Consider the following 26845-nt stretch of genomic DNA (forward strand, 5'->3'; position numbering starts at 1 on the left):
CCAAAAGTCATTGTACAAGATTAACTGGTTTTGTGCTGAGAACAAAATATATTTTTGCCCCACCCTGTCAAATGGTGGACTGATCACTTGGATCCGTTCTGTACACACCTATGCTTATTTTATTAAAAAATAATAAAAAATAAAATAGTTATATATAAAGGGAACACAAACCGTATTACCACCAAGTGGCAATATTTGTAAAAGGAGTGTAACGATTTTGTGCATGCCCATATTCTATGGTCAGCTTCTAAAACAGATTCAATTCTGTATATATTTGGTAAAATTGTCTGACATACAGTATTTTTCTTAAATTGACCCCAATGACCTGTCTATTGAATGAGAGGGAGTGCTTGGGTGGGCTTTGAAGATGACCGACATTGTTGATATCATTTGATTACTTTCAGACTTCTGTGTTTCTTCTGTCTCATTCTCCGCTCTATGTATATGGAGTGTCAGAAGGTCCCTACAAGCCGTCAGATAACTGTAATGGTTAAATACTCTTGAACTCAGGTCTCTGGGCCTACCTCGGCCAGTTCGGACCAGGGTCATGTTAGCCCATTGAGACCTCTAGTGGCAGCACTATGATTTCCCAAACCTGTCGAGGATTGTGTTTACAGCAACTTCTGTGCTATGTCAACTGCTGAAGATGCTGAAACAGCTAAATAATTCAATCCAAAAAACATGTTAATGTTTGGGTTTTTTTGTTTGTTTTTTTGGTCATTGAAAATATGAGTATTCTCATGGTCCAACTTAAAAACGTAATATACACTATTGAAGCTACAACTAATATTGACACTAGAACTAAATGTCATTCCTGTCTGTGTATGACTGTGCTTGCACATACACGCCAATGTGCGCTTTGTAAGTTCTGTCCTGGTTAAGGCACACTGGTAGTCACTCCATTCTCTGAAGCCTTGGCAGACAACAATAAAGTTGCATTGTCTTGTAACCAAATAATGCTCAACAACTGAATGAGATGATGTTTTTAACCCACAAATAACCGCCTATTCAAAGGAATACCAGCTTTGAATTCATTGAGTATATAAGGAATTGCATCAATAGGGGTTACCCAGGTGAGGGGAGTTCCATGCTTGTCACGTTTTATTTCAATGTAACAAGACCAATTCATGCAGATTAAATATTTGAAAGCTGACAGGACACAATTTTTTTTCAAACATAAAATGTTTTGATACTGCTGTAGTATGGATCTATGTTTAGATCTATTCTTATCTTCTATCTCGAAATTTGGTTTGTATGGAAATAAGATAATCAGCATTGAACTGTATTGACGATTACACACATGGCGAGACATCCAATGGGCTCCGGATAAAATAAAATGCAGTTCAATTGACACAAACGCACCAATTAAAGAAAAGTTGTTCATTGTTGTCTGAAAGAAAAGGTCTGACAATTCAAGATGGAGGATGTCCACTGTGTGGGTTTACAAGTTGGACATGTTGTTTTGGGTGATGACGCGTTACAATTGTTTTCTTTTATCTCACCAATCAAACTAAACTGAACTGATTTCATGAACCTCAATATACAGTACCATTGCTGGGGGGAAAAAAAAGCTACACAGAACACTGCCTAACGATTCCTCGTCTGTGTGTTTCAGATGGCGTGCCTCCAGGTGGTGTGTTCGAGAGGAGCTAGAGGATGCCCTCCCAGGACAGAAACGTGTTGCGTCACAAGTCTGTAAATAGGGGTGCACCCAGGAACCGGGTTTAATGCGGGGAGCACCAGTGGAGCGACGACGACGAGGGAAGAGGAGGGTGAAAGACGAAAGGGAAAGGCCATCATTTCTGGCAGTATTGTAGCAGCACAGAATGGTTTGTGGTTACACTGAGATACAGGCCGTACTGTGCTGCAGCAGTAAAGCCGGAACAAAGTGCATCACAGCAAAACCGTTAGGAGAGCAGTGCATGAGATCAGGCCTCCCTGGACACAACCCATTAATCTACCTTAAGTCTAAGGGATGAATCATATATATATATATATATATATATATATATATATATATATATACACACACAGTATATATATAATACATGGACCTAATGAGCTGATCTGATGTGGTTGACGCTATTGGTGGCCTTGCTGTAGCAGCACGTAAATATTGGAGTTTACACTGTCGCATATGCCTCCAGTATTGATCGTGCTGCTGAAGCAAAACTGACCGCTTACCAACCTTAAAGCTAACCACTGAAACTCGTTTCTTAACTCGTGGTATACACTGAAGAGAAGTTAAAAAAATATATATATATATATTACTAGTTGCATTCATCATGGGTTGATTTATTGGGTATTTGGGACGGGGTCAGTTCGTATCACAACCCATCCACACACGCGACACCTTGCATCTGCCTTGGTTATTTTTTTTAGTTTTATATTTTTGTGCTCCAGTTGTCATTTGTATAATATATATATATTAAATAAAAAAAATAAAAAATTAAACCTGTTTTATTTTGTCATTCAGTGTAATAGCAATTCCGATTACTCCTTTCTCGAGTTGATGGTCACTTCACAGTTGGATTTGAGATTTGATAAAACACTGGGACGGGACGGCCAGTTTGTAATTTTTCTTAACCCATGTCTTTGCCCATCATAGAGTGAACCGTCATCCCGAGTTAATTCGATTATGCATTCATTAAACGGAGAATAAATGGCTTCTAACCGTTTGAGACATTGCTAATGCATCTCCGCTTTAAACGGCAAGACGTGTAACTACAGATAGACTAAGGAATAGGCCTGTATTGGAAATGTTGGAATTGCACTACCTCGCACAGTTAAAAGGGTAAATGCTTTACGCTTTAGGCTATAAGGACCTTCATTAAGTCCCCTCAGATGAAAGAGCGACCTATAGCCCAGGTTATATGAACCCATAGGACTCGTTAACAATAAAAGCACAGGTTACGACATCGAGTCCTGTCGCTCTGAAAATGGACGGAGGGTTCGGCAAGCGTATACGTTAAGCTATACGTTATAATTTTGCCTTTTACCTTAGCTTTTAGTCTTTGAAGAAAACGTTAGGTTATAAGCACACATTTTATAATACAAAATGATGAGGTGAGTCAGCTGCATTTCTGAACGCATCGTGCCAAAATTAAATCCTCCAGTATGGTTGTTAAATGGCCATCCTTACTCCATCGTAGGCCTGCAAGTGAGAGTTGGTACCTAAATCTACTTCCACACTTTGCAGAATGCTCCTCTTATTTGTTTCCCCTCGCCTTTTATAAGATGTTTTTAGGCCTTTTCATAAGCCAGTTTATTTTCAATACATTTACTTTCATTTTTAAATATGGGGATATTTTTGATTTGCTTTAAAAAAAAAAAATGCCGAGCCTATACGCAGAAGGCCATGTCCGTTTTTGTATTTGGCGACTTATAGACTATAAAACAGCTTGCATTTAGGCCTACACTGAGAATGAGTGATTGATTTAAAAAAAGGCTATCCCAAATTAGGTTAATTTTATATTAAATACTAGGCCTATATCATTTGGCAGTAGACCAAGCAAAAAATAAAAAATAAAAATCGGTCTTTCTTGGCTTTTAAATAAATAAATAATTAGAGCCCCATTATTTTCTCAGTTATTAAGCCTCGTTGCATGTTTGCTATATAGTAATTGTTCGTGTTTATTTTTACTCTATGCATTGAAATTATTTCACTTAGGCCTACACAATCCGTCTAGGAATCGTGCAAGGCATTTGGGCACCGGCTTTCTTGAAGAAGACATGTGAAATGAGGAGTCGTTTTGTGGTCCCACGGACACCAAAGGAAAAAGTAGCCTACAGGGCAAACTGATATTCGTAATGTATGGCGAGACTTAATCTAATATGTCAATTTTTCGGATTCCCCCCTGTTATATATATTTTAAAGGTTCCAATACTACCTATTCTCAATGACGAAAACAAGTGTCCGCCTTATCTCGTATAATAAAGCCTACGAGACAGTAGGGCCTACACCAGGTCAATATTTTGAGATTGGATTCGGGCAAATGTGACATTGAGATGTATTGTGGCATGTATCCCTGGAAATTAAAGATTCATGTGCAGTGTAAATTTTAAATCCTATGCAGCGGATTTGCCTCGCAACAGTCGGCTATATATAGGCCTGTATGTACAGGCCCACGTGGCGTGACGTGCCTTTTGTATTCTGGTCAGTGCGGACGTTATGGGATTAGCCTACTTGGCATTATGGTTGGTGATTTTTCATTTCTTCAATATCTGGACAAAACAACGCTCATAATACATTTCCGAATATCCCCTTAGTGTCTTTTCAATTCGTCAAGATGTACAGTTATGAACTTCTTGACTTTGGACGGGGATTACCGATATTTGCTCTATGTCAATTACACCCACCACAGCCCCCCTAGTAACTAAAGCTTTACTTATTTTTATTTTATATTTTACTCTATACCACAACAAATGCTTTTACATAATCCCCATTTAATTGAACGGGATCAACCTGCCATGTAAAGGAATGAGCTGATTAAAACAGCGCTAGGTGGGTCGATGCGGGCCCTTCATGTGGGCTAAACATGTCCAAATGTCCCCCCGTGTTTAACGTGTGCAGTCTGGTGAAGATGGCGCTCGGGCCTTGTTATCTAACGCGTCTAACCTTGGGACGGGTTTCTGCGGCCCGGATGACGCGCGCGCAGGGGGGGGGGGGGGGGGGGGAAACGTGCATCCACCTATTGATAGGCTACGGCAATGTCAAGATTGACTATACTGAATAGATGAATGACCGAGAGCGTATACCTATTTTTGGCATTTTATTAGGCGGATACATTAGGCAAAGTTCAGTCAACAGTCAAACGTAGTGTGGCAACAAGTAAAACAAAAATAGTCGTTGTGTAACTGAATCAATATCAGGTAGAAAGCACGTTTAAAAATACACGGAGGGTTGAGATTAGTAGGTCCTACTTGATTTGGCAGTCCTGTGTTAGGATGGTAGCCCAGGTAAGTAACACATTATAATAGGCAATAGACCAAATTATCATATAACTGAACTTAACGTGTGGGCGCCCTTAATTATATAGGCTTAAAGTAGGCTATAGAGAGGGCTTCCGTCCGTCCGTCCTGGTACCTTACAAGGACAACTACATACAAAAAATAGAAAAAATAAAAAGAATATGGTTAGAACAGTTTACAGCTGCCCATATAATCAACAGCGGTGTGTAAGAGGTCCAGGGCGTAATATTGACATGTGGCCAGTAAACAGGTGCATGCACCGAGCCCCTTCTGCCAATACAGCTCTGCGTCTTTGAGACGCGGGGAAAGTCCATATAGAAACGCTTCACTCTGTGTGGCCAAATGGACCGAGGTCCAGGTTAACGTGTCTGGGTGCAAGAGGAAAACGGCTGGCAGCATGACGCTCATGAATATAAAGAACATCTTGGGGACTCGGAGTCGCGAGCTGGTTGCGCGGTGTGATCCGTGTTCGTGCGGGACGGATATTTTATCCACGTCTTTGAGTCTCAGCATGTCCCAATTCCGGACGTCGAAATTGCGTACATGAGGGCCCACGTCAATTTCCTTCAGCGAGGGCAGAGGTGTTTCGCGGACGACTCGCAGCTTCTCCCTGAACTCCTGCATCTGCTGGAGGAAACAGAGAGGGTCGGACACATTCCTGAATGACTCGGCGATGCTCAGCGCCCGGGTCTGCTCGTCCAGAGCTGCGCTCAGCTTGTTGATCTCGGGATCGTGGGCTTGCATCACCACCAATTTTAAGGTCTCGAAATCGGAGAGAATTTCACGTTTCTTGTGCTCAAGGGCGCCGACCAAATTCTCGAAATAATTGGTTACCTTTTCTGCGTCTATGGAGACCAACTGGAGCGCCTTTTTCTTGCTTATTTGTAGAGTCTCTAAGCAGGAAAGTATATCGGCATTCTGCCAGCTCTCCATTCCCTCGGACAGTTGTTCGAATGCCGCTTTCTCCTGTTGGTATGCTTCATCCAATGCACAGAATGTATGTCCCTTATGATTTCCAGTTGTTGCACAAAATCCACAAATAAGTTTTAGGTCCGTGGCGCAAAATATATTGAGCGGCTGGCCGTCGTGTTGTTTACAAAGGGACATCCTCGGTAAAACGCGAATCCTGTTATACTTTTCCACTATTCCACGCAAGGAATAGTTTATCTGCAAACTGTTGATGCCGTTTTGAGGCGTCTCTTTGCGGCAGGTGGGGCATTTGAAAGGCGGTCTCCACACTGGGCTCCGGTTACCTTCAAGCATCCCTTCCAAACACTTCTTACAAAAGCTGTGGGAGCAGGGCAGGACCCGGGGATCGTCGAAAAGACTGCAGCATATCGGACAAGTGAGGTCCTCTTCCAACAGCTCCATGGTGTCCTGTAAAACACATTCAGACGTCAACCCATCAGGTTTGTCAAGAGAAAAATGCGAGCATGGAACATCAGTGCATCTTAATAATAAATACGCACGACGCAATGTTACCTTAGTTGACAACATGAACATTATGCGTTAAAGTATCGTACATCAATGATGCAGTCCCTACGTGTATGTCGTCGTTCAGCCATCCCCGTCATTAACATGACATTCGTCGCTAGGTGCGCGATTTAAGAAAAAAGTGGGAATACAGTAGCTGTGAACCGAGCATAGGAAATACATATTCCTACTCAGCGTGATACATTTACCGCCCTCTCTGTTTGACATAGTTGATGTAAGGCGCCTCTTGCTGACTATATTGTTGTTATATATTAATGCGACAAGCCGCTCACTATCTAACACGTTACTCCCTATATAACGTGCACTGGAATACAAGAAGCTAGCTCGCTATACTCGGCCAATTGTAGTTGATCTGATACTAGCTAACGAATAACCGACAGATCGGGTTTGCGTAAGAGTCGGTCCTGTTGGCAAGGTATAGAGGAAGGATAGGACAGATTTTGCAAGCGCATAGTAACATGCAACTACTGGACCACAAAAATCACTCACCAGCTGCTGAGGAGCACAGAGCAACGCAATCATGGCGCTTGTTGCTGTGCAGACTTCGCCCTTTCCGGGAGAATGTTTAACTATTTCACTGCCACAGCTAAGGTTTATGCATTCATTTTACAAACTGATTTTCTTCTTTTCCGGAAGACCAGCCCCGAGAGATGCCATGCAAACATCTCAGGGGTGTAGAGAGTGATGATATTATCCGTTATAATATTTTCATTTAATGTTTACGTTTTTTATCATGGGATGGAAGTGGCAGAGCGTCCCTGCGGGTATCTGGGGGAGGGGCTGTTGCTATGCAAAACATTACAGCGTGAAAGAGCGTCAACTAGGCTTAATCCCAATATGTCATGACTGATTGTATCACCCCACTTTGTGCAACTATTTAAACAACAATCTATGTAAACATTACAAGTAAAACTGCTTGCCGTTTCTCATGGGTCCAGCGGTTGAAAAAAAACACCTTTCTCAGTATCCCTAAACCCAGTGGCAGTCTACTTCGTGAGTGGCTCGTGTTTACGTAACATTACACATCGATATCCAATAGTTACTTTGTCACGTGTATACATGTTGACCTTGATTTTCTTCCCTTGTTTCCATGCCATCAGGAAAAAAAATGCCCATCCTTACCAAGCAATGTGATTGGGTGCACTGGTTAGAAAGGGTTTAGGCAAAGCCAGTGCGAACCGCATGGTGTCGCTGTTTCGACAAGCGCTTTTTTTTCTTTCCGACGGCACTCTTTGGCACAAATTGTTAAGTCAGGGTTTCCGGGTCGGCGTCAACACAATAATGGCTGCTATGTTTACGTGCTGTCTGAATTGCTGCGGAGACGGAGGATCGGGGCACATTCCCCTCAAAGAAATGCCCACCGTCCAGTTAGACACACACCACATGGGTAAGTTGTGACTTGACACGTCGCTATTTACAAACGTGTTTTGGTAAAGCGAGCCTGCCGTTGTCCGGATGACGTGTCTGTGTGGTGGGATGGTCTCTTCTGGTAGCCTTAGCGTTAGCCACCCAGCCCCTTCTTATGTGTCTGACAGACCCCTAGTAGATGACAGCCCCTCTGTAAGCTGTCTGTGATGATACTTTACTCGCTCTGTGTTGTGTTGGTTTGATTGTGGACTGACTTGCCTAGATAGGAGAATGGAAAACATATAGTCACACGAATGGAAACAAAGCAACGATTACACCCTTAAACCTTTCTCATTCATCGATGAAAAGTTTTAACCCTTTTCTAGAGGGGATAGCATGATGTTGAGGTTTTTTTTTCTTCCAGATTATATGACTCATATGTGCGCATATGAAGAATAGTTCTCTAGATATGAAATTATTGTTTTTGTCAAATCCAGGCACAGATGTTGTGATTGTGAAGAGTGGACGGCGGATATGTGGCACAGGTGGCTGCCTTGCTAACGCACCACTGCATCAGAACAAGAGCTATTTTGAGTTCAAGATACAGTCTACCGGTAAGTTGTTGTCTCAGCAGCCTCCCTTGTCACATACAATTTACTTTATTTTTGGTAACTCCCTTTTATAGGCTGTACATGTGCCGTAAAAAGTTGCAGCTGCAGAGAAAAAAAGGCTTGAGAATACATTTGCAATGACTTATATATTTCTCCAGGTGTGTGGGGGATAGGTGTTGCCACACAGAAAGTCAATCTTAATCAAGTACCGTTGGGCAGAGACACAAACAGCCTTGTTCTCAGGCATGATGGATCCGTGTATCACAACAATGAAGAGAAGAACCGTCTACCCGCGAATAGCCTTCCCCAGGAGGGTGACATTGTGGTGAGTCTAATTAAATACCAGGCCCTCCCCATAAGGTCTTTAATAATAAATATAATAAGTATAATACAATCGAAGACACAAAAGCAGTCTGTGGTCATTTGATATGTATTTTTTTGCTTTGTTTCATGTGTTTGCCAAATGTTTAATCACAATGAATAAATTGCTGAATGCTTCCATCTGAGTGCATATGTTATTGCAGTATCCAGTGATACTGCCATGCTCTACCAAATCCACAGCACCAATTTCGAAATACTTGTATACAATCCATTTAACTGTATTATTCCGAGTGTCACCAAAAAAATCTGGGGTTCGTTGATTGAACAAATATAGTGTCTTTCGATCTACAACCAAAACCTGCATCTCGGTAATGCATAATCCATGTGTTCTGGTTTTGACTGCACCTTTTGCAAAAAAAAGTAGTAATAGCAATACGTTTTGAGATGTGTTTGATGTGTTCTTTATGTAACATGTCCTGACCAACCTTTATGTATCGACCAGGGCATCACCTATGATCACGTGGAGTTGAACTTGTATCTGAATGGAAAGAACATGCATTGTCCTGCTTCCGGTATCCGAGGCACAGTGTATCCTGTCGTTTATGGTAATTTCATTTGTAATATACTGACTGGTATTATATATTGTTTATGTTTTATGTTTTTTCTTTATTAAATTTGATTTGGATCAATCAGACATATGTTGTGTAGCTAAACTCTCAGCATCTTACTCTGAATTATATTCTATTTATATTTTTGAGTAATATTTATCCACTAGAGGGCCATGTTTGTACACATTGCCCTTGCACTGGCATCATGGCCCAAATATGATTTCATGGTCCATTTTTGCCTTTAGGTTTGTCTATAGAAATGAGTTGTTCCCTTGTGAAGCCTTTTATTATTTTTTCTTTTGTGTGATACTATAGTTTGCCTTCCTTTTAAGAGACTATTTGGAAACCAAATAATGTGCTGGTAGATTTTAATCTTAAAAAGTGTTGGGATTCAAATCTCTAAAATATATGAAACAATATGATTTTACTCCATACAAAGTATAAAATGTTTGAAGTTGCTTTTGCTTTAACTCCCATCTCTTTCTCCTTCCATCTTTCTAGTGGATGACAGTGCCATCTTGGACTGCCAGTTTAGCGACTTCTACCACACACTTCCCCATGGCTTTGAGAAAATCCTCTTTGAACAACAGATATTCTAGGCAGAGACCACCTCAAGCTGCACTGACCCCCTCACTCAAACATCCGCAAATGTATCCAACACAGCAGATAATCGCATAGCACCCTCATAGCATCGAGTAAAACATGTCGTAATCTCTGGCATAAAAAACCCTGGTGTTTTTACGCTGATTATGAGATGTGTGTTGCTGCTAATCTCCATTTTTAAGTTAAACGCATTGAGGGTGTATTTGTTGTTGTTGGTTGGCCTTGCTGGACATGTAGTTTCATTTGACGGAGAATGAAAACTCATGTTGTTTTACTTATCATTGTGTCTTCTTAAAAATCCTCATTAACACTAATTATTGGTTAGACTGTCCGCTGTGATTTAGTTTCATCCATATGTTTGTTTTTCTGATTGCCCCAAAAGTGCTTGGACATTATTTCAAATTGTGGTTATTCACTGACTTTAACTGCCACCAATGTTGTAAATGGCAGAAAGTTATGTTTAGGGTAATTGCTACATATGTTTGCCATTATGTGATGTATTATCACCCGGACATTATGTATTTATTTTAGTGTAAATTTTCGTTATTCTCCTGGACAAGGCTTTTTAAGCAAAGGCTAAACCACCCTAGTCATTGATCCTTTGATTATGTACACATTTAGCTACCATCAAATTGTGACAGATTATAAATATGTTTAAACCCTAAACAGAAATTTGTCATTTTGCATCCAGCAGTGTATTCACAGTCCAAGTAGAGAAATAAAGAACATATATTGCCAAAGTGAAACATTGCTTTAACTTAGACTATGTCGAAGTTGGCATCAAAATGTTACTTTGGAATACCTTATCGTATGGTCTATTGGTACAACATTAGTATCTAAGTGTATGTTGCGATCATGATGCCTATCCTGCTGTTCGTTTAATTATGTCTGCATTGCATATCCATTCGTTGAAGTATTTATTGTTTTTAAAGGCTTGTCTTTGTTGCACTAATAGCGTGATTGTACGAACTATCGATCCAAATATTGTCGATTCATTAAACGATGTCTCTAGAGGCTTTCTGTGTGTATCCGCTTCTACCAGAAGAGAGAGAGAGAGAGAGTGTGTGTGTGTGTGTGTGTGTGTGTGTGTGTGTGTGTGTGTGTGTGTGTGTGTGTGTGTGTGTGTGTGTGTGTGTGTGTGTGTGTGTGTGTGTGTGTGTGTGTGTGTGTGTGTGTGTGTGTGTGTGTGTGTGTGTGTGTGTGTGTGTGTGTGTGTGCGCGCGCGCGCGTCAAGTTTCGCCTTATTTTTTTGGTGGGAGGAAATCCAGAATCAATCCTGTTATATCTTTTAACACATTGATAAACATTTTCTGTGCTCTTAAGGACATCAGAACAGTCCCTATCCGACAGCAGAAGGCACGCATAATAACTCCTCCTTTCCCCTTGCGTCCTGTTACGTCTGTCCTCTGCCGTGCCCCGACCCATCAGTAGAGAAGCTACGCCGCCTCGTCGTTCGTTCACGGATATCCCGAAAGCCGGAGGAATAGCTCGATCCCGCACAGCCATGGCAGAAAACGCCGGCTTGGAAAACCACCGCATCAAAAGCTTTAAAAACAAGGGACGTGATGTCGAGGTAGGCCGGCGTCTAATAAAGAAATGACACTGACACAGTGTCGCTGGGTTTGATCATTAAACTAGTCTTACCCCCGGCCGGGGCCTCGCTCAGCCCCGGCTGCAGCTGTCTAGCATCTGACGTTAGCTACTAGGCGTTAGCTTCACGGCGTCAAGTGGCCGATCAGTGATCACTAACGCGATGTCTTTGCCTCTGACATTGGCACGTCGTTTGCTAATATCACAATGCCACTGGTCACTCCGTGGGGTTAAACGACGTCGGCGCTATTATCGATACGACACGACCGTCGGCAATAGATGCTGTCGGGTGCTGGCTGTCACATTAGGGCTAACTTGTGAGGCAACGTCAGATGTTGGGCAGCAGTGGGGGGGGCCCCGTGGACCACTCTCCATTTTCTACTTGGACTCGCCATGTAATCCATCTTTTATACCCTTTATTCGTTAGTCAACGTGACGTGTGGTGCTCCAGAGTAGTCGGGTCCCCCAGGTGTCCACCAGACCCTAGCTTCTCCTAGTAGTGAGCTAGCAGAGGCACTAATGTTAGTCCAGCTCAGTCACCAGGTGACAGGGGGCCGATGCTTGGACCTGGATCCAGCGACCCATGCGCCCCCCCGCCACTGCCGTCTTGTCGCGTACAGTTGTCGCCGTTCTACGCTGCCTCATATCGGTGTAAAAAAATAAATAACGTGAAGAAATGACTTGCTGTTAACAGTGGGGCGATACTGTCGCAGCAATTTGCCAGACGTTCAAAGGGTTTCTCTAATCTCTCTGGGGCCAGGCCCAGCCTCGTACCAAATGTACTGTTTTTTAAAATTGTTTATAGATCCCCAAACTGACTATATACTTGATGAGTATTATATATATACGTGGTATAACTAGTATGATTGGAGATCTACGTGTCCCATTTATCATGTGCATGTCTGTTCATCGTCAATGCTGCTTAATGCGTCATCCGATTGGCTCTCCAAATTTTCTCCAGTTTTACCTAGGTAAAACATACCTCAATAGGTTTTACCTAGGTGAAACCTCCCTCATTATTCCCTCACGTTGTGCTTTAACATGATCAATCCTCAGACATGGCATGCACATGCAATGTAATCAGTACTAATATCAACAACTTAAATTTAGAGCATGTAAGCACATGGCTACTGCTGTCAAGGAAAGGCAGGTGCCCAGCTTCATCACAACAGACTCACCAATTGTGTTCTACAGGGCAGTTCAGTCGTCTTTTGATGCCCGATTTGGGTCCTCAGAATAACAGCCACAGATTGATTTCCAAATGTGATTTATAAAGTAATAACAAAGTAATGCTGGTTAGCTTTAAGCAATGGCCTAATCCTGCTTGTTTTTTTTGCCATCTTTAGAAGTTGGTGGTTGTGCTTAAGATTTTGAGGACAAAAAAACAAGCAAATATATGTTCTGTTTAATATGCAGATCATTCTGAATGCTGAAGTTGTTTTACTCAACTGTCACGTGTCCAACACTCTTTATAGATACTCTTGGGCTTTCTGGAAAATAGATATTTCCTTTTTATGCTATATGGGCTTTATGCTTTTGCCACATTTGTCCTTGTAGTGACCCAGTACAGCAATAATTAAATATGTATGTTGTGGCATTGGTGAGGTAAGCTCTTTAAGCTATGCTAGTGATTTGTGTTAGTCCTTGATGTGGCCGTTTGCATGTCACATGGTTGTCCTGCCATTAGAGCACAGACCTTTTGGTCATTCTACCGACGGCCAGTTAGCTGGAATGAGTCATGCTCAGCTTCAGCGACCGGGAGATAACTCTGTGCTCCTCAGCTTCCAGAGTTGGTTATGACTGGGCCAGATTACGTAACAGGCTATTTAGGAAGGCAATATGAACCGCTGAAAACTGTCACAAGATCCAAGACCCCCCCCTCATACAGTTCTAGACGGGTGGGGAATCCAGCAAACACGTACATGTGACACCCACCAACCGGACAACAAAGTGGCATACTGTCGTCATTTTATTTAGCCACGAGAAATTGTTTTGTAAAAACACATTTTCTTATACACAACAAAAGTTTACTCGTGTTGTCACAGGCTCATGTATTTAAGTATGCTGTTGATGACATTTGGTGGTAATGATGGCTCTGGATGATGTAGTATTGTTTGAAACATGCTAAACCATAAAAATCCACCAAAGACTTTTTGGAGGGACTCTGCACTGAGTTGACATTCCGGCAAAGCATACACGTTGCACAACTAAACAGAGATCATGATAGATGTGGGTTTTAACTTGAATTGATGCAGATCTGGATGATCACATGTGTTTATTCGTGGTGACAACATTTTCAATATATCCAACTCTGTGTTTCTGTGTTTCAGACTATGAGGAGGCATCGAAATGAAGTTACAGTCGAGCTGAGAAAGGTAAACACACACACGCACACGCACACAACACGCACTTTTGATGGGGGAAAGCTTTTTCTCGCATGAGAAATGTTAGAAAATGTACGCATTGAGGTTTGTCTTGTTGAAATTCCAGTCCATCTGGTATTTCGGTTTTGGTGTGTGTGTGTGTGTGTATACAATACATACATATAAATATAGTATTTGGTATACGGCCGTTTCAAATAATATTAACATTAATTTGCAAAATGTGATATTGGAAGATGAGTCTAATTGCACCCTCCAATAAGCTTAATGATTGCCCTTCCAACATCCTCATAATTACCCTGGGAACCAGACAAATCTCACATGTTTCATTCGCTCTGTACATAGGGTCTGGCTCCCCTCCCATACAAAAAGATTTTTGCCCGATACAAGATGGACCGACCAATCACAACCATTTATCTAATATGAGGCGGGATGAATACGATGACGGTGCAGAGGAGCGCGTAGAGGCCTTTTCAACAACAACAAAGATGGCTGCTGCTGATGTAGAAGGGTCTGTTGATTCCGCTATCGAGGCAGTATTCAACAAACTGGACTGTATATTTTCTCTATCAAAAGAACAAAGGACTGCACTTAAAGCTTTTGTTGAGAAGAAATCGTCGCCCAGACCCGCGTCACCCGTTTCATTGCTTTGAGTGGTTGTTGGCCTATCCAATTGTGTCCACAGGCATTTTTGTCTGCGCCCGTGGTGATGCCTCCTGGAAATTGAAATGGTACTGAGAGGTCCAGACTAATGCAAATCATCTTGCGATGCCAGTTTACCTCCCAATAATCACGATTGGTTAAATCAAACTAAAATCAAACTCACTATTTCCAGTGTTTTTGCTGCATACTTTTTAATGCTGTTTATCTAACCCTTTACTAGACAAACGGCTGTAGTGAAAACGGTGTCATCATTGCAGTAATTACAGTGAGACATTGTGGCCCCTTATCATCCCAGGCTGATCACACTAATCATATCTATTTGTCCCAGTTCATAAAGCGTCTCAGGTCTTAGATGGCAAGCATTATATGGATAGAGCTGAAGTTGTAGAAGTGGGTGATAATAAGTGTGCCCCAGCACATATGTTTTATATGGCTCATTATTGATTCAGCTCAGGAGAAGTGTCACAGGCTGATTCATATTACAATGAATCAGCCAACAAGATATTACTAATTGCATTCCAAATCCCGGTCATTATACAGTAATGACCGGGTTGGCCGGTTCAAAACAAATTTGAGTCAATTTGCCACGTATGCAAAAATGGAGTAAGATCACTGTTTGGTCATTTGATTGAAAATCACTCTGTTATATACTGTTGAATACACTGTTATATACTGAAGGACTGGACTGAAGTCTTTGGTGTTTTTCTGCTGCTCCGGGGATGATCTGACATTCTCTTCCAGGATGCTGATGGTACCTGCTGGCTTGCCTGGTGATGTAAATTCCATATCTGGGTCAGAAATGGAAAAAAAAAAAAAACAGTAAAAAAAAAAAACACCATAAAGCCCCCTCTCATTTATTTCTCTAAAATGACGGTTTTTGGCAGCAGTTTATTTTTTCATCATCTCCCTGCGTTGAACTTATGTGCGCATACCCGCCCCAGGGTGTCTGCATACGCACACGCATCAGACAGGTCTAGGGAAGCTAGATAGTCTGGAAGCCCAGCATACCAGTCCACTTTTTTTTAAATGTCAGGCTATTGCCAAACTTTCATGGTGGTACCTCCAACAGAATCTTGGATCCGGCCGTCTTATGTTAGAGTAGAACCTCTGGGCAGGAAACCCAAACTGCAAAGGGCGGAGTCACCCCTTGTTTTCTGTTTCGTTACGGAGATATTCTGCCAAAGAGAAGATAATTTGCCCAAGGGGATTAAGCTTTCAGAGGGGATTTTGAATAAGTGTATTTCTACAGTGGCCAGCAAGTGTTGATTTGAAACTTTTACAGATACCTTTTTACAATATACTACTGTTGTCCCAAATTGTGTTCACCAATTGTAAACTTACAGATCCTTGCCTTCAGCAACATGTCCCATTCACCCAGATTTAGGCAATCAGAGTTTTGATATTAATCTCAAATCTGATTTGTGGGAGTACCCCAAGCTGATGCCATGCTCAGCGTGATTGTTTGGATTCACATTGGAGACAGGAAGTTCTCCTACTGTCCAAAATGGAAATCCAAACAATCGTTAATATGTCACGTATTGGGACTTCATGTCCAAACGTCCTAACATATCCAGTGTTTTTAGAGGCTATCTGATAGCATTCATAGTTATTACTGGATAGGGCGCTATATCCAAGTCCCGGTCAGAATGCACGATTAGAGGAGGTTTGTGTCAAGCGTGCATCAATGCTGTTTAGCGATGGGGGTGAACCGGGTGTCCTAGTCCAGCACATTCCATGCGGTTCAGACAGCGCACAGTGAAGCCATGCGAGTTTAGCTTTAGTCTATCTTCTGAGTCATCACTGACGCACAACTGCGCGCCGCACAGGAATGTAGGCCAAGGGAATCTCCTACTCTCAGAGAGAGAGAGAGAGAGAGCGTCTGTGTGTGTCTGGCCAATTCAATATTGACTAAGTGTGAGTGTTGTGGCAGTGGTGCCCCAAATACCTTCAGCTCCATATGATAATACTGCTCATTTACAATATCTCTGCATTCCCATATTGACAGAATTACTTTTTCGGCTCTAGAATAGCAGAAACATGGCTTGGATTCCCCCCCTGCAGTTAAAGTCTCTGCTCAAACTCTGCTTTATCTCTTTTTGTCCTCTGGTCTGTCCTCTCTCAGAACAAACGAGACGAGCATCTACTGAAGAAGAGGAACGTCCCGCAGGAGGAGAATCTGGAAGACTCTGATGTCGACTCAGACTTCAAAGCAGTAAGTGTGTTTGTGGGTGGGCGTGTGTGTTGGCTTGTTTGTGAGAAGGAGGGAAACATGGAACCATGGAACCGTCGGCGCGACTCGGATGACAAGCCTTGTTGGAGCATGAGGATTCAGAGTATATCGTAAAAGCAGCAGGACACACATATACACACACAGCCGTTGTTTTTTAGTCTGCTACTTTTTCAAGCTCTCCAGTTCAGTATTGTACTGTATGTACTGTACTAATGCAGCTTTCCTTTTTTTCTCCGCAGCAAAATGTCACACTCGATGTCATTTTACAGGTAAAACAAAAGTTTAATTTATTCATCCGCTGAAAACCCTTTTGTGTTTTAGGCTTGAGCACATCTGCCAGTTGGTTATTCCACCTCTTTGTTGGGCGGATGGTAACCGTAGTAACACTCTCCTCTCCTCTGCAGAACGCCACGAGCGACAACGCTGTGGTGCAGCTCAGTGCTGTGCAGGCTGCTAGGTAGAGGCTTAACACCGCGCACACGCAACTCAATTCACACGGGTTCACACGTTCATAGGTCTCATGTCTTTCTTGTTTTCCCCTTTGTTTGTTCAGAAAACTCCTGTCCAGCGACAGAAACCCCCCCATCGACGACTTGATAAAGTCCGGTATTCTGCCCATCCTAGTTAAATGTTTGGAGCGCGATGACAAGTGAGTTCTCCCTATCTGTGCTTTTTAGAGGAGTCCATTATACGCTCTCAAAGTCACACACACCCGCTCTATGGGGCAGTGGCTGGTGGTGGTTGTTGTCAACAAGCAGGCTTGTTGTGTGTGTGCCCGTGTGTGAATGCCTTCCTTGACCCCTGCGTTGACACACATATTTCGGACTCGAGAGTAGGGGTGGGGGGGGCGGGGCTGCTCATGACAGTTGGCTGGTGCTCCTTCTGGCCCGGGCCAAGCCAAATAAAACGACATTCCTGTCCCTCCATTCCCAGGACCTTGTGTTCAGCGAGGGAGGAATTGTGGGAGAGGGGGCGGGGGGGGGGGGGGACTTCATGTCATCGTGACAGATGTTGTGTTGGTGATGCTGTAGACCAGGAGAATTGTCATAGTTAGAAGAGTAGCGTTAAGTTTGCCTCTATGCGTTTAAATCATAGTTTTACTTTTATATACCTATGTGAGGACAATCGGTCAACAGTCAACACTGCAAACAGAAGAAGAATTCACTCTTTCGGTAACAGTTTCACTCGAGTGTGATGTCAACTGTGACGTCCTTTTTAAGCAGAAAAATGCAGCCAAAACCATTTATCTACACAGAGCAGCTGGACACTTTGAACAACAAGTATTTAAGTAAACGTTCCTCCCCCAAGCAACCCTGCAAAGTTCTCACTCTCTGTCTCCTTTCCAATGGAGAACATTAAACTAGTGGCGTGTGTTGAAGATGAGGCCTGTAACGGCGGCCGGCCCTGGTGAAGGAATGCCGTGCAGGATGTTCATCGCGTGTTCTTCTCTGGATCCGATCTGCCGTGCTCCGCTCTCTGACTTCCGCTGTTTCTTCTTTTTTTATAAATCCTCCTCACTCGTGTTTGTCGTTCCCAGCCCCTCGCTGCAGTTCGAGGCCGCCTGGGCCCTGACCAACATTGCCTCCGGGACTTCGGCGCAGACTCAGGCCGTGGTGAAATCCAGTAAGTCCGAGCCAACACCGAATGTGGGTGGCCCACGGGAGAAAGGCTTGGGGCATCGGGAATCGGATCGAAATCGCTTTTCCGACAATCACGTTTTCCTCATGGGATGTAACTCGTCGCGGGGGGAGCCCTGCTTGGCTGTGCCGCGCCACGTGTTGACGGGCGTGTGTTCCCCCTGTTTGTTGTCTAGACGCCGTTCCTTTGTTCCTGCGGCTGCTCCACTCCTCCCACCAGAATGTGTGCGAACAGGCCGTCTGGGCTCTGGGCAACATCATCGGTGAGTGTCTCTCTCGTCGCTCTCTCTGTGTGTGTGTGTGTGTGTGTGTGCGTGTGCGTGCGTGCGCCCGACTGACGCCCTGGTCCTCCCCGCCGTGCCCAGGTGACGGCCCGCAGTGCAGGGACTACGTCATCTCCCTGGGCGTGGTCGTCCCGCTGCTGTCCTTCATCAACCCCTCCATCCCCATCAGCTTCCTGCGCAACGTCACCTGGGTCATCGTCAACCTGTGCCGCAACAAGGACCCGCCGCCCCCCATGGAGACCGTACAAGAGGTGGGCACGGTGTGTGTGAGAGCGACTGATTGGCCTCGGTGTGCAGTCGTGATCCCCCCCCCCCCCCACCCCCCCCCATTGATTGAATACTGCAAAGGTTTTCTGCTGCCCTCTCCTCCCAGTCTGTTTGGTGTAGCTCCCACGCCGACTCCCAGTGCTGGACACTATGGCGGCGGCATTAGCTCAGGAGGTAGAGCGGGTCGGCTGGTAACCGCAAGGTCGCCGGTTCGATCCCCGGCTCCTCCTAGCTACCGAGTGTCGTGGTGTCCCTGAGCGAGACGCCCCCTCACCCTAATTGCTCCAGACGAGCTGGGCTGTCGCCCCGCGTGGTCGACTCCGCCGTCGGTGTGGGTGAATGTCAGTCAACACTGTAAAGCGCTTTGGATAAAAGCGCTATGTAAATGAGGACCATTGGACACTAGGTCAGGTTCAAAACAGCTCAACGCTTCAGAAACGCACCGCCGTCGTCAATCTTGCCTTCGTGAGACAAGTCAAAGTGTGCGACAAGTCAAAGTGTGCGTCCTGGTCACGTTGTCAGGTCTAAAGAACCAGAGCACCACAGAGTCTCTCCTGCCAGCGATATATATATATAGATTTTTTTTTTTTTTTTTTACGTAGGATAAGTCTGGGATTCTCACCTCTGATTGGTTAGAATGCCTCTCCTCTGATTGGTTAGGGTTTGGGTAAGGGTTAACCCTAACCCTTAAACCTTAAACTCCTGCAAACAGCTAGGACTAATCGAAACACGATCTAAAGGAGAGCCTTCTAACCAATCAGAGGCGAGAATGAGGCCACTGACAGCACTGTCAGAGGAGTCAGCCACAGTGGACGGTAGTAGAGGGGGTTGTACCACGGTCCGGGGGTGAAGCTGACTTTACCGACCATCCCCGACAGTTTTAGGGGGCAGCACCCCTGTGATAATATGGTTATGTTCATTATTAGGATTCCTGGTATGTTACTTCCTTATTACTGCTATGAGTTCTGGTACGAGGTCCTATCTACTTCCGAGCGACCATTCAGACAAGAAAAGGACTGCTTTATTTAGTTTCAGGTGGAAATATCCAGATATTAACCATATTTAACAGTGTTAATTTAAAGATTTTAGAAAAACAACGTTTATATCGTTTATATCGTTTGCAAACATTATTTCATTTCACATTTTCGTTATTTAACTCATGCATATAACTGCATACTATCTCAATTTGCTCAAAATATAAGGTGACTAAAAATGGCAACCATATTTTCAGATTTGGCTACCAAAAGCTGTTGCCTGGTCGTCAGCGCTGAACTGACCCACTTTCGTTCCCCCAGAGCCCCCTGCCTCCCACACCATCTCACTCTTGATCCCAACTAAACCCAACCCTCCCATGTCTCTTTTCCTACAGATTCTGCCGGCCCTCTGTGTGCTTATATACCACACCGACCTAAATGTGAGTATCGGCACAATTAATCACTTGCTGCGATTTGTGTGTGTGAAATGGACGTTGTTTTTAAATGTCAACGCCAACTTAATGATTGTTGGCTTGGGTGAACGTATTGCCCGCGGCAATACGGGCGTGATGTCGGGCGCGGAGCTAACGGCAGCTCTGTGTTCAGATCCTGGTAGACACGGTGTGGGCGTTATCCTACCTGACCGACGGCGGGAATGAGCAGATCCAGATGGTGATCGATTCGGGCGTGGTGCCCTGCCTCGTGCCGCTCCTCAGCAACCAGGAGGTCAAAGTTCAGGTGAGGATCACTTGGGGGTACCTTTGGGTACATAGGTCTCACGGTCCTAACCGCTGTTCCTCATTGGGTGATGAACAACGACGACCTTTGGTGTGAGCCGTAGTCGTAGTGCCCTTTTTGTTCTCCTACTTTGCGTCATCTAGTCAACTGTGAGGAGTGCAGGACGTACAAGCGTGTGAAGGCTTTCCGTCCACATAGTGAAAGCCAACGACGCCACAATGTTTTGACTATCCTTTTTAGGCCTGGGAAATAAAACAATAAATTATCGTATCGTGATAGACCTTTGATCAATATCAATATAAAACATGTTCAATATATATATATATTGATTAGAGACTGGACCACCGAATCTAGCAGCTGGGTTTGTTACACAAACACGGTTCCATACTTATTTACAATATTTCTGTGTTTTTCATTGTTGTGTCGACATTGGAGTATTTATCAATGAAGAACAGTGGAAGGTCACATTAAGTGTTAAACAGAAGTGTTTAAATCCAGCATGGTAATTCCTAGTATTTTAGGTCATTAAAACTATCAATAGTTATCGATATCAATCAATATGATTGAAGTTATATCGTGATATTTCTTTCAGCCATATCGCCCAGGCCTAGTCCTTTTGCATGATTTGAACTCCTGTTCACGTTCCTTATTGGTAAACCAACAATCGTGTTTTGCAGTCGTTTGCAGTCCAATTTCTTTCTTCCTCTGTTCATTCATTCAAATCATTCATTAAACCGAGGACAAGTGCATGTTACGCATTGCTTTCCTTCCACAAAGTAAAACGCTGGATGGGCTCCCATTTGTGTAATGTGGTTGTAATGTGGTTGCTGTGGCCCCCTGCAGACGGCCGCCCTGAGGGCCGTGGGGAACATCGTGACGGGGACAGACGAGCAGACGCAGGTGGTGCTCAACTGTGACGTGCTTTCGCACTTCCCCAACCTGCTCACACACCCCAAGGAGAAGATCAACAAGGTGACTCCTTCTCCCCACACACCGCTGCTCATTATGACACAGAGAGGAGCCGTTCTTTGCTCTTTCTGGGAGCTTTCCAGATTGTTGTCTCGAGAGTTAAGTTATGCTGCGACTATGAACCATGCGACTGTTTACTCAAAATGGAACTATTCAAATGAACCTCAATGTCAGGTTTGGTACAGCAGGAAATCTATTGACGCGTGATGACGGAACAAAGGCCAAATATCCCGGACACTTCTGGAATCATTGCCTATCACCGTTTGTCATTGACCCACTGTTTAGAAATCGCATTTTGGTCTTTAGTCGTTTTTTGGTCCAGCACGGGGTTTAACGGGCATGTGATTGGTTCGTTCTGCAGGAAGCCGTGTGGTTCCTGTCCAACATCACAGCGGGGAACCAGCAGCAGGTCCAGGCTGTAATCGATGCTGGACTCATCCCCATGATCATCCACCAGCTAGCCAAGGTTCGGCTCCATCCGGCGCGCTGGGTGGTGGAGGGCTGGAGGGCTAAATATAATCATCCCTGCGTGTTACTACCGTGTATTCTCCGGTTGTACGCTCGCGAGACGCGCTGCCGTCTTACGCGCTGACAGATCTCATGCTCAGCGAATGGACCGTCCAGATATGGACCATGGTGTCCGTGGCGCCGGCCGTTGGTTTACAGACGGTTTTAGGAGCCACGTTACGGGCACCATGCACCACTGCTTAAGAACCAGCAGCGAAAAAATGTATAAGAATTTGGCGTATTGACGGAGTGTGTGAACTGAATGGCCGCCTTGCAGAATGGTCCATGGACAAAAGTCAGTCCAATCAATACTTAATAACTAAAAGAAAAGAAAAATAATCTATAGTAGAACTGAAATCCCATTGCCCAAGAACGGTGGTTCTCTCTGCATCCGACCACCGTGCGCCCCCTATGGGCCGCTGGAGGAACGACGCGCTGCTCTCTTTCGGCCAGGGCTTCACAAACAAACAGGCGGTCAGGGGGCGGTCGCACGGTTCAGCAGAGCTAAAACGGACGGGGGATGAACTATAGGCCTTGTTGTGGTTTGTAGGCGACCCCGCCTCGCCCCTTTTACTGACAGCCGGTCTCTCTGCAGGGGGACTTTGGCACCCAGAAGGAGGCAGCCTGGGCCATCAGCAACCTCACCATCAGTGGCAGGAAAGACCAGGTGAGCCGGGCTCTGGGACAGCCCTCGGGGCGGCAATCTGGCCCCTCTCATTCACTACGTACAGCGGGGGGGGGGGGGGGGTTGACGCCTACAGGAGACCGTCTTATCCGAGCTGTCTCTGTTGTGTACGGGGAGTGGCCTCAGCCTAGCGACTCTAAGTGCTTTGGCACGTGGCACGTGATATTCACGTCTATGAATGTCTTCACTGTACCGACAGCCGTATATTTCTTACTTGTTACTTTCTTTTGACAAATGTAAATATTGTAAGTCGCTTTGGGTAAAGGCGACTGGTTAATGCCCTGAGACGCTTTAAGACGCTTAAATATTATGAGCTTACATATTAATGTTGTAATAAATCTTATGTTATGATCAATACTTGTATAGTTTGTAATTGATTTAACATGCGTTCAGTTCTGTGAATATATTGCATCGCGTTCATGTTTATTAGCATTGCTATACAAGGAAAGCTATACCGTGTTTCAAATACAGCGCACACTTTTCTGAATGTTGTGTTTTATTTATTATATATTATATATACATATTTCAAGAATTCAGAGTCTGAAGCATGCCTGATGCCAGCGATAGCTACTGTGTGACTCACGTGACATTAAGCCGACCCTTCTGTACTTGTAACCACGTGCGCATGTTGTAAATCAAGTACGGCTGTGGTGTGTACGTGTGGGTTTGTGTAGGTGGAGTTCCTGGTGGAGGAGAACGTCATCCCTCCCTTCTGCAGCCTGCTGTCGGTCAAAGACTCCCAGGTGCTGCAGGTGGTGCTGGACGGCCTGAAGAACGTGCTCATCATGGCCGGGGATGAGGCCAGCACCATCACGGAGATCATAGAGGAGTGTGGAGGTGGGCAGGGCCCGCTCTTGTGGTGATGCAGCAGAGCCCCCGCTGTGTCTGTGCTTCTCCTGTCTCAAGTGAACCAGTCGATAGTTCAGAATCCTTTGTTCATTTTGGGGATTGTCGATTTATCCCTTTTATCCCGTTTCGGTAATCGTGTTCACCACAAATCAACTCAAAGGGATGTTCGTGGTGCCTAAAATGATAAGGTTGCTAAACTGTTTTAAGAATTACTCATCAATCAGAAGGCCTTTCTAGTGCAGTGAATGGAGTACTGCACTGGGATTGTCGTCTATTTAAAAATGTGCTTTCAAATTCAGTTATCCATTATTGATGTCCTCTGAAACGATCTTCTTCAAAAGATTGTGTTGAGTAATATTGCTCCGCCTGAAAGAAAAAAAAATAATAATGAGTCGCAACTTGATTACTAAATAAAAAAGGGTTTTATTTGAAGGTGCGATGCCATGCCACCAGGTGTGGTGTGATTAGCCGTTTCAAGCCGTTTTGGAAATCCGCCCCTTTATGACATCATAAGGGGCAGAAAGTGGGCGTGTCCACCTAGACGTGTGCTGGATGGATCAGTCCACCAGCCTACCCCAGTGGACCGTAGCAAACGTTGCTCATCTATCCCGTCACACGTCTAGGTGGACACGCCCACCTGTGATGTCAGAAGGGGCAGATTTCCAAAACGGCTCGTAACGGCGAATCACACCACACCTGGTGGCGTGGCATGGCGCCCTTTTTTAAGATAGTAAAAACGTCCAAAATCAAATCTGTCCGTTGTCACACCTCTGGATAGCCGTACTCTGCAGAGTCAATGACAAAACCCTAACCGGGACAAACCCTAAACCCCGAACCCGTTCTCTGGCTCTCTCTGCAGGTCTGGAGAAGATAGAACATCTACAGCAGCATGAGAACGAAGACATCTACAAACTAGCCTTTGAGATTATTGACCAGTACTTTGCCGGCGATGATGTAAGAAACCCCTTCGATAAGGCCATGTTCTTCCGCCATCGTACACTTCCGACACCCATTTCATATATCCTTTTTTTTTTTTTGTTTCCTTCCGTCCGTCCTTCCCACAGATCGACGAGGATCCGAGTTTGATCCCGGAGGCCACTCAGGCGGGCTTCAGCTTCGACCCGGCCACCAACATGCAAACCAAGGAGTTCAACTTCTAGACACCAGAAGACACAGAGGGGGTTGTTCCAGCCAGCTGTACGGGTACTTCCCTCATCACCCCCCCACCCCCCCCCCCCCCCAAGACATTCATCCATCTCCTCCCCCACCTGGTACAGAAGGATCCCACGCGGGGGGGGCCGCGAGGAATCCCGCTCTTGAAGGATTGGCCCCCCGCCCCATCTCTGGCACTGAGCGCCACACTACTTGGTGGTGGTGTCTTTTTTTTCTTTTTATTTAAAGCAACAACATGACATCTTTCTTCACTGACAACATTACGGCCCGGCACACACCGGAGCCCTGGTTTTGTGTGAGTATCGCAGCATACGTCTGGTCAACGGCTTTGGGAGGATGGCTGGCTTTTCCTCTGCCTGTGCTTCTCAATAATCCCATCGGAGCTCTCGGAAAAATCAGAAGGAAGATGATGATGTTTTTTCTTTTTTTTTTGTTTTGTTGCCAAGAAGAAAGAAAAAAAAATAATAATAATCACACTGTTCTCACCGAGGCAAACACGAGCACACACACGTTTGGAACACACACACACACACACACACACACACACACACACACACACACACACACACACACACACACACACACACGCAGAGTTTAGAGAGTGTGCACACTTCTGGTAGAAGCGGATACATCACTATTTTGGGGAAAGAAATATTGCTCTTTGTTCGTGTTTTTTTTTTTTTCCGTCGTGTTTCACCTTCCCTGGATTGTTCTCGGGTGTTACTTCACATGCACACACTCGTGTGCACACACACACACCGACACGCACACACACACGCACCGACGCACACAATCACAGACACGCACTTAGTCACGTAGATACCCGTTGCCCGGGTACCCCCCGACGACCCCACTCTCCTCCAGATTACAGAGCGGGACCCCAGAGCTAAAGCCATGAACTACCACAGAGCCCCGCCCGCCGCCGCCCAGGTGCATCCTGGGACAGGCGGGCGGGGCTGCAGCGTTCCTTACAGCCTCCAGGACTCCGTGGGCACGGCGGACCTCTGACTCAAATGACGTCACTCCTTTTTCGTGTGACCTCCTCCTGTCGAAGAGAAAAAAAAAGAAAAAAAAAAAAAGATCATGCTCAAAGACATTTTAAGTTTTGAACCGGAAGGAAAAAGATCAACAAAAATGTGAATAGAAACGCCATATTGTTCATTTTATTTTTTGTTTTTATTTCCCAATTCAACCTGTGGTCTCGCACTCGCGTGCGAGGGCGGGGGGGGGGCGAGCGTGTGATCGGGGGGGGGCATGCCGTGTGTGGGGGGCGCCGCTGGGTTGAGCCACAGCGACCTTAAGGACGAGGGAACGGGGGCCGCTGCACTGGAGGTTAATGCTGTGCCCGAGGGCCCTCCTGTACCCACCCCTGACCCCCCACAGCGGGGGGCCCCTCCTGTACCCACCCCTGACCCACCCACCGCGGGGGGGGCCTCTGAGAAAACACAAAGAAACACCCCCGATCCCCGAAGATTGTGTTTTATTTTTTATTTGACTTATTTAAATTGAACCTAGCCCTCTTTCGACATTTGTATTTACACTTTTGAGAGAAATTTGGCTTCTTCTGGGGAGCTTCCAGGTGTAGTGTTTTATTTTTTTGGAACTGTTATTATTATTATTTTATTTTTTTCCTCCCTATTGGAAAGTCCTTTTCTTCAGTCTTATGCACATGTCAGAGGTAGGCAGGCGTCCTCCGAGGGGGGTGGGGGGGGGGGGGGGCCGCGCTCCGTGGAGACGACCCCCCCCCCCCCCCCCCCCCCCCACGCTGGGCGGGCAGCACTGTCTCGGACGCGCCGCGCCGCCGCCGCCACGGTGGTGTTGGAGCCCCGCCCTTCTTAAAGAGCAGGTCACCTGACGCCACCGCGCCGACTAACTGTACAAAAAAAAAAAAAGAGAAAAGGAAAAAAAATGTGACGTGTATCTTTTTCTTTTGCTGTTTAACG

At 45.0% G+C, this 26845-nt stretch overlaps 3 protein-coding genes across 5 annotated transcripts; 2 read left to right on the top strand and 1 right to left on the bottom strand.

Moving 5' to 3' along the window:
- Positions 1–4757: 4757 nt before the first annotated feature.
- On the bottom strand, positions 4758–6789 carry trim13 (tripartite motif containing 13). 3 transcript variants are annotated; one of them, XM_084478102.1, is made up of 2 exons: positions 6515–6789; positions 4758–6348 (listed from the first exon to the last, which is right to left on the bottom strand). In XM_084478102.1, the coding sequence occupies exon 2, from the start codon at positions 6340–6342 to the stop codon at positions 5137–5139; it is 1206 nt and encodes a 401-aa protein (XP_084334228.1). In that variant the 5' UTR covers positions 6343–6348; positions 6515–6789; the 3' UTR covers positions 4758–5136. The 3 variants fall into 3 exon arrangements, with proteins under 3 accessions (XP_084334228.1, XP_084334226.1, XP_084334227.1); XM_084478100.1 differs by having other exon boundaries at positions 6495–6789; XM_084478101.1 differs by having other exon boundaries at positions 6454–6789.
- A 674-nt stretch (positions 6790–7463) lies between these two features.
- On the top strand, positions 7464–10971 carry spryd7b (SPRY domain containing 7b). Its single transcript, XM_084478555.1, has 5 exons — positions 7464–7852; positions 8310–8426; positions 8582–8748; positions 9247–9349; positions 9854–10971. Exons 1-5 carry the CDS (start codon positions 7648–7650, stop codon positions 9949–9951), a joined length of 690 nt encoding a protein of 229 aa, XP_084334681.1. The 5' UTR covers positions 7464–7647; the 3' UTR covers positions 9952–10971.
- Positions 10972–11392: 421 nt separating this feature from the next.
- Positions 11393–26591, top strand: kpna3 (karyopherin alpha 3 (importin alpha 4)). The gene is made up of 17 exons (XM_084478627.1): positions 11393–11528; positions 13876–13920; positions 16712–16801; positions 17059–17088; positions 17224–17276; positions 17373–17468; positions 18357–18442; positions 18633–18719; positions 18822–18991; positions 20377–20421; positions 20588–20719; positions 21563–21691; positions 22050–22154; positions 22791–22862; positions 23555–23717; positions 24589–24683; positions 24794–26591. The coding sequence occupies exons 1-17, from the start codon at positions 11460–11462 to the stop codon at positions 24887–24889; spliced, it is 1563 nt and encodes a 520-aa protein (XP_084334753.1). The 5' UTR covers positions 11393–11459; the 3' UTR covers positions 24890–26591.
- The last annotated feature ends 254 nt before the right edge of the window (positions 26592–26845 follow it).

Source organism: Micromesistius poutassou, assembly GCF_964030765.1.
Source record: "Micromesistius poutassou genome assembly, chromosome: 14".
Lineage (NCBI taxonomy): Eukaryota > Metazoa > Chordata > Actinopteri > Gadiformes > Gadidae > Micromesistius > Micromesistius poutassou.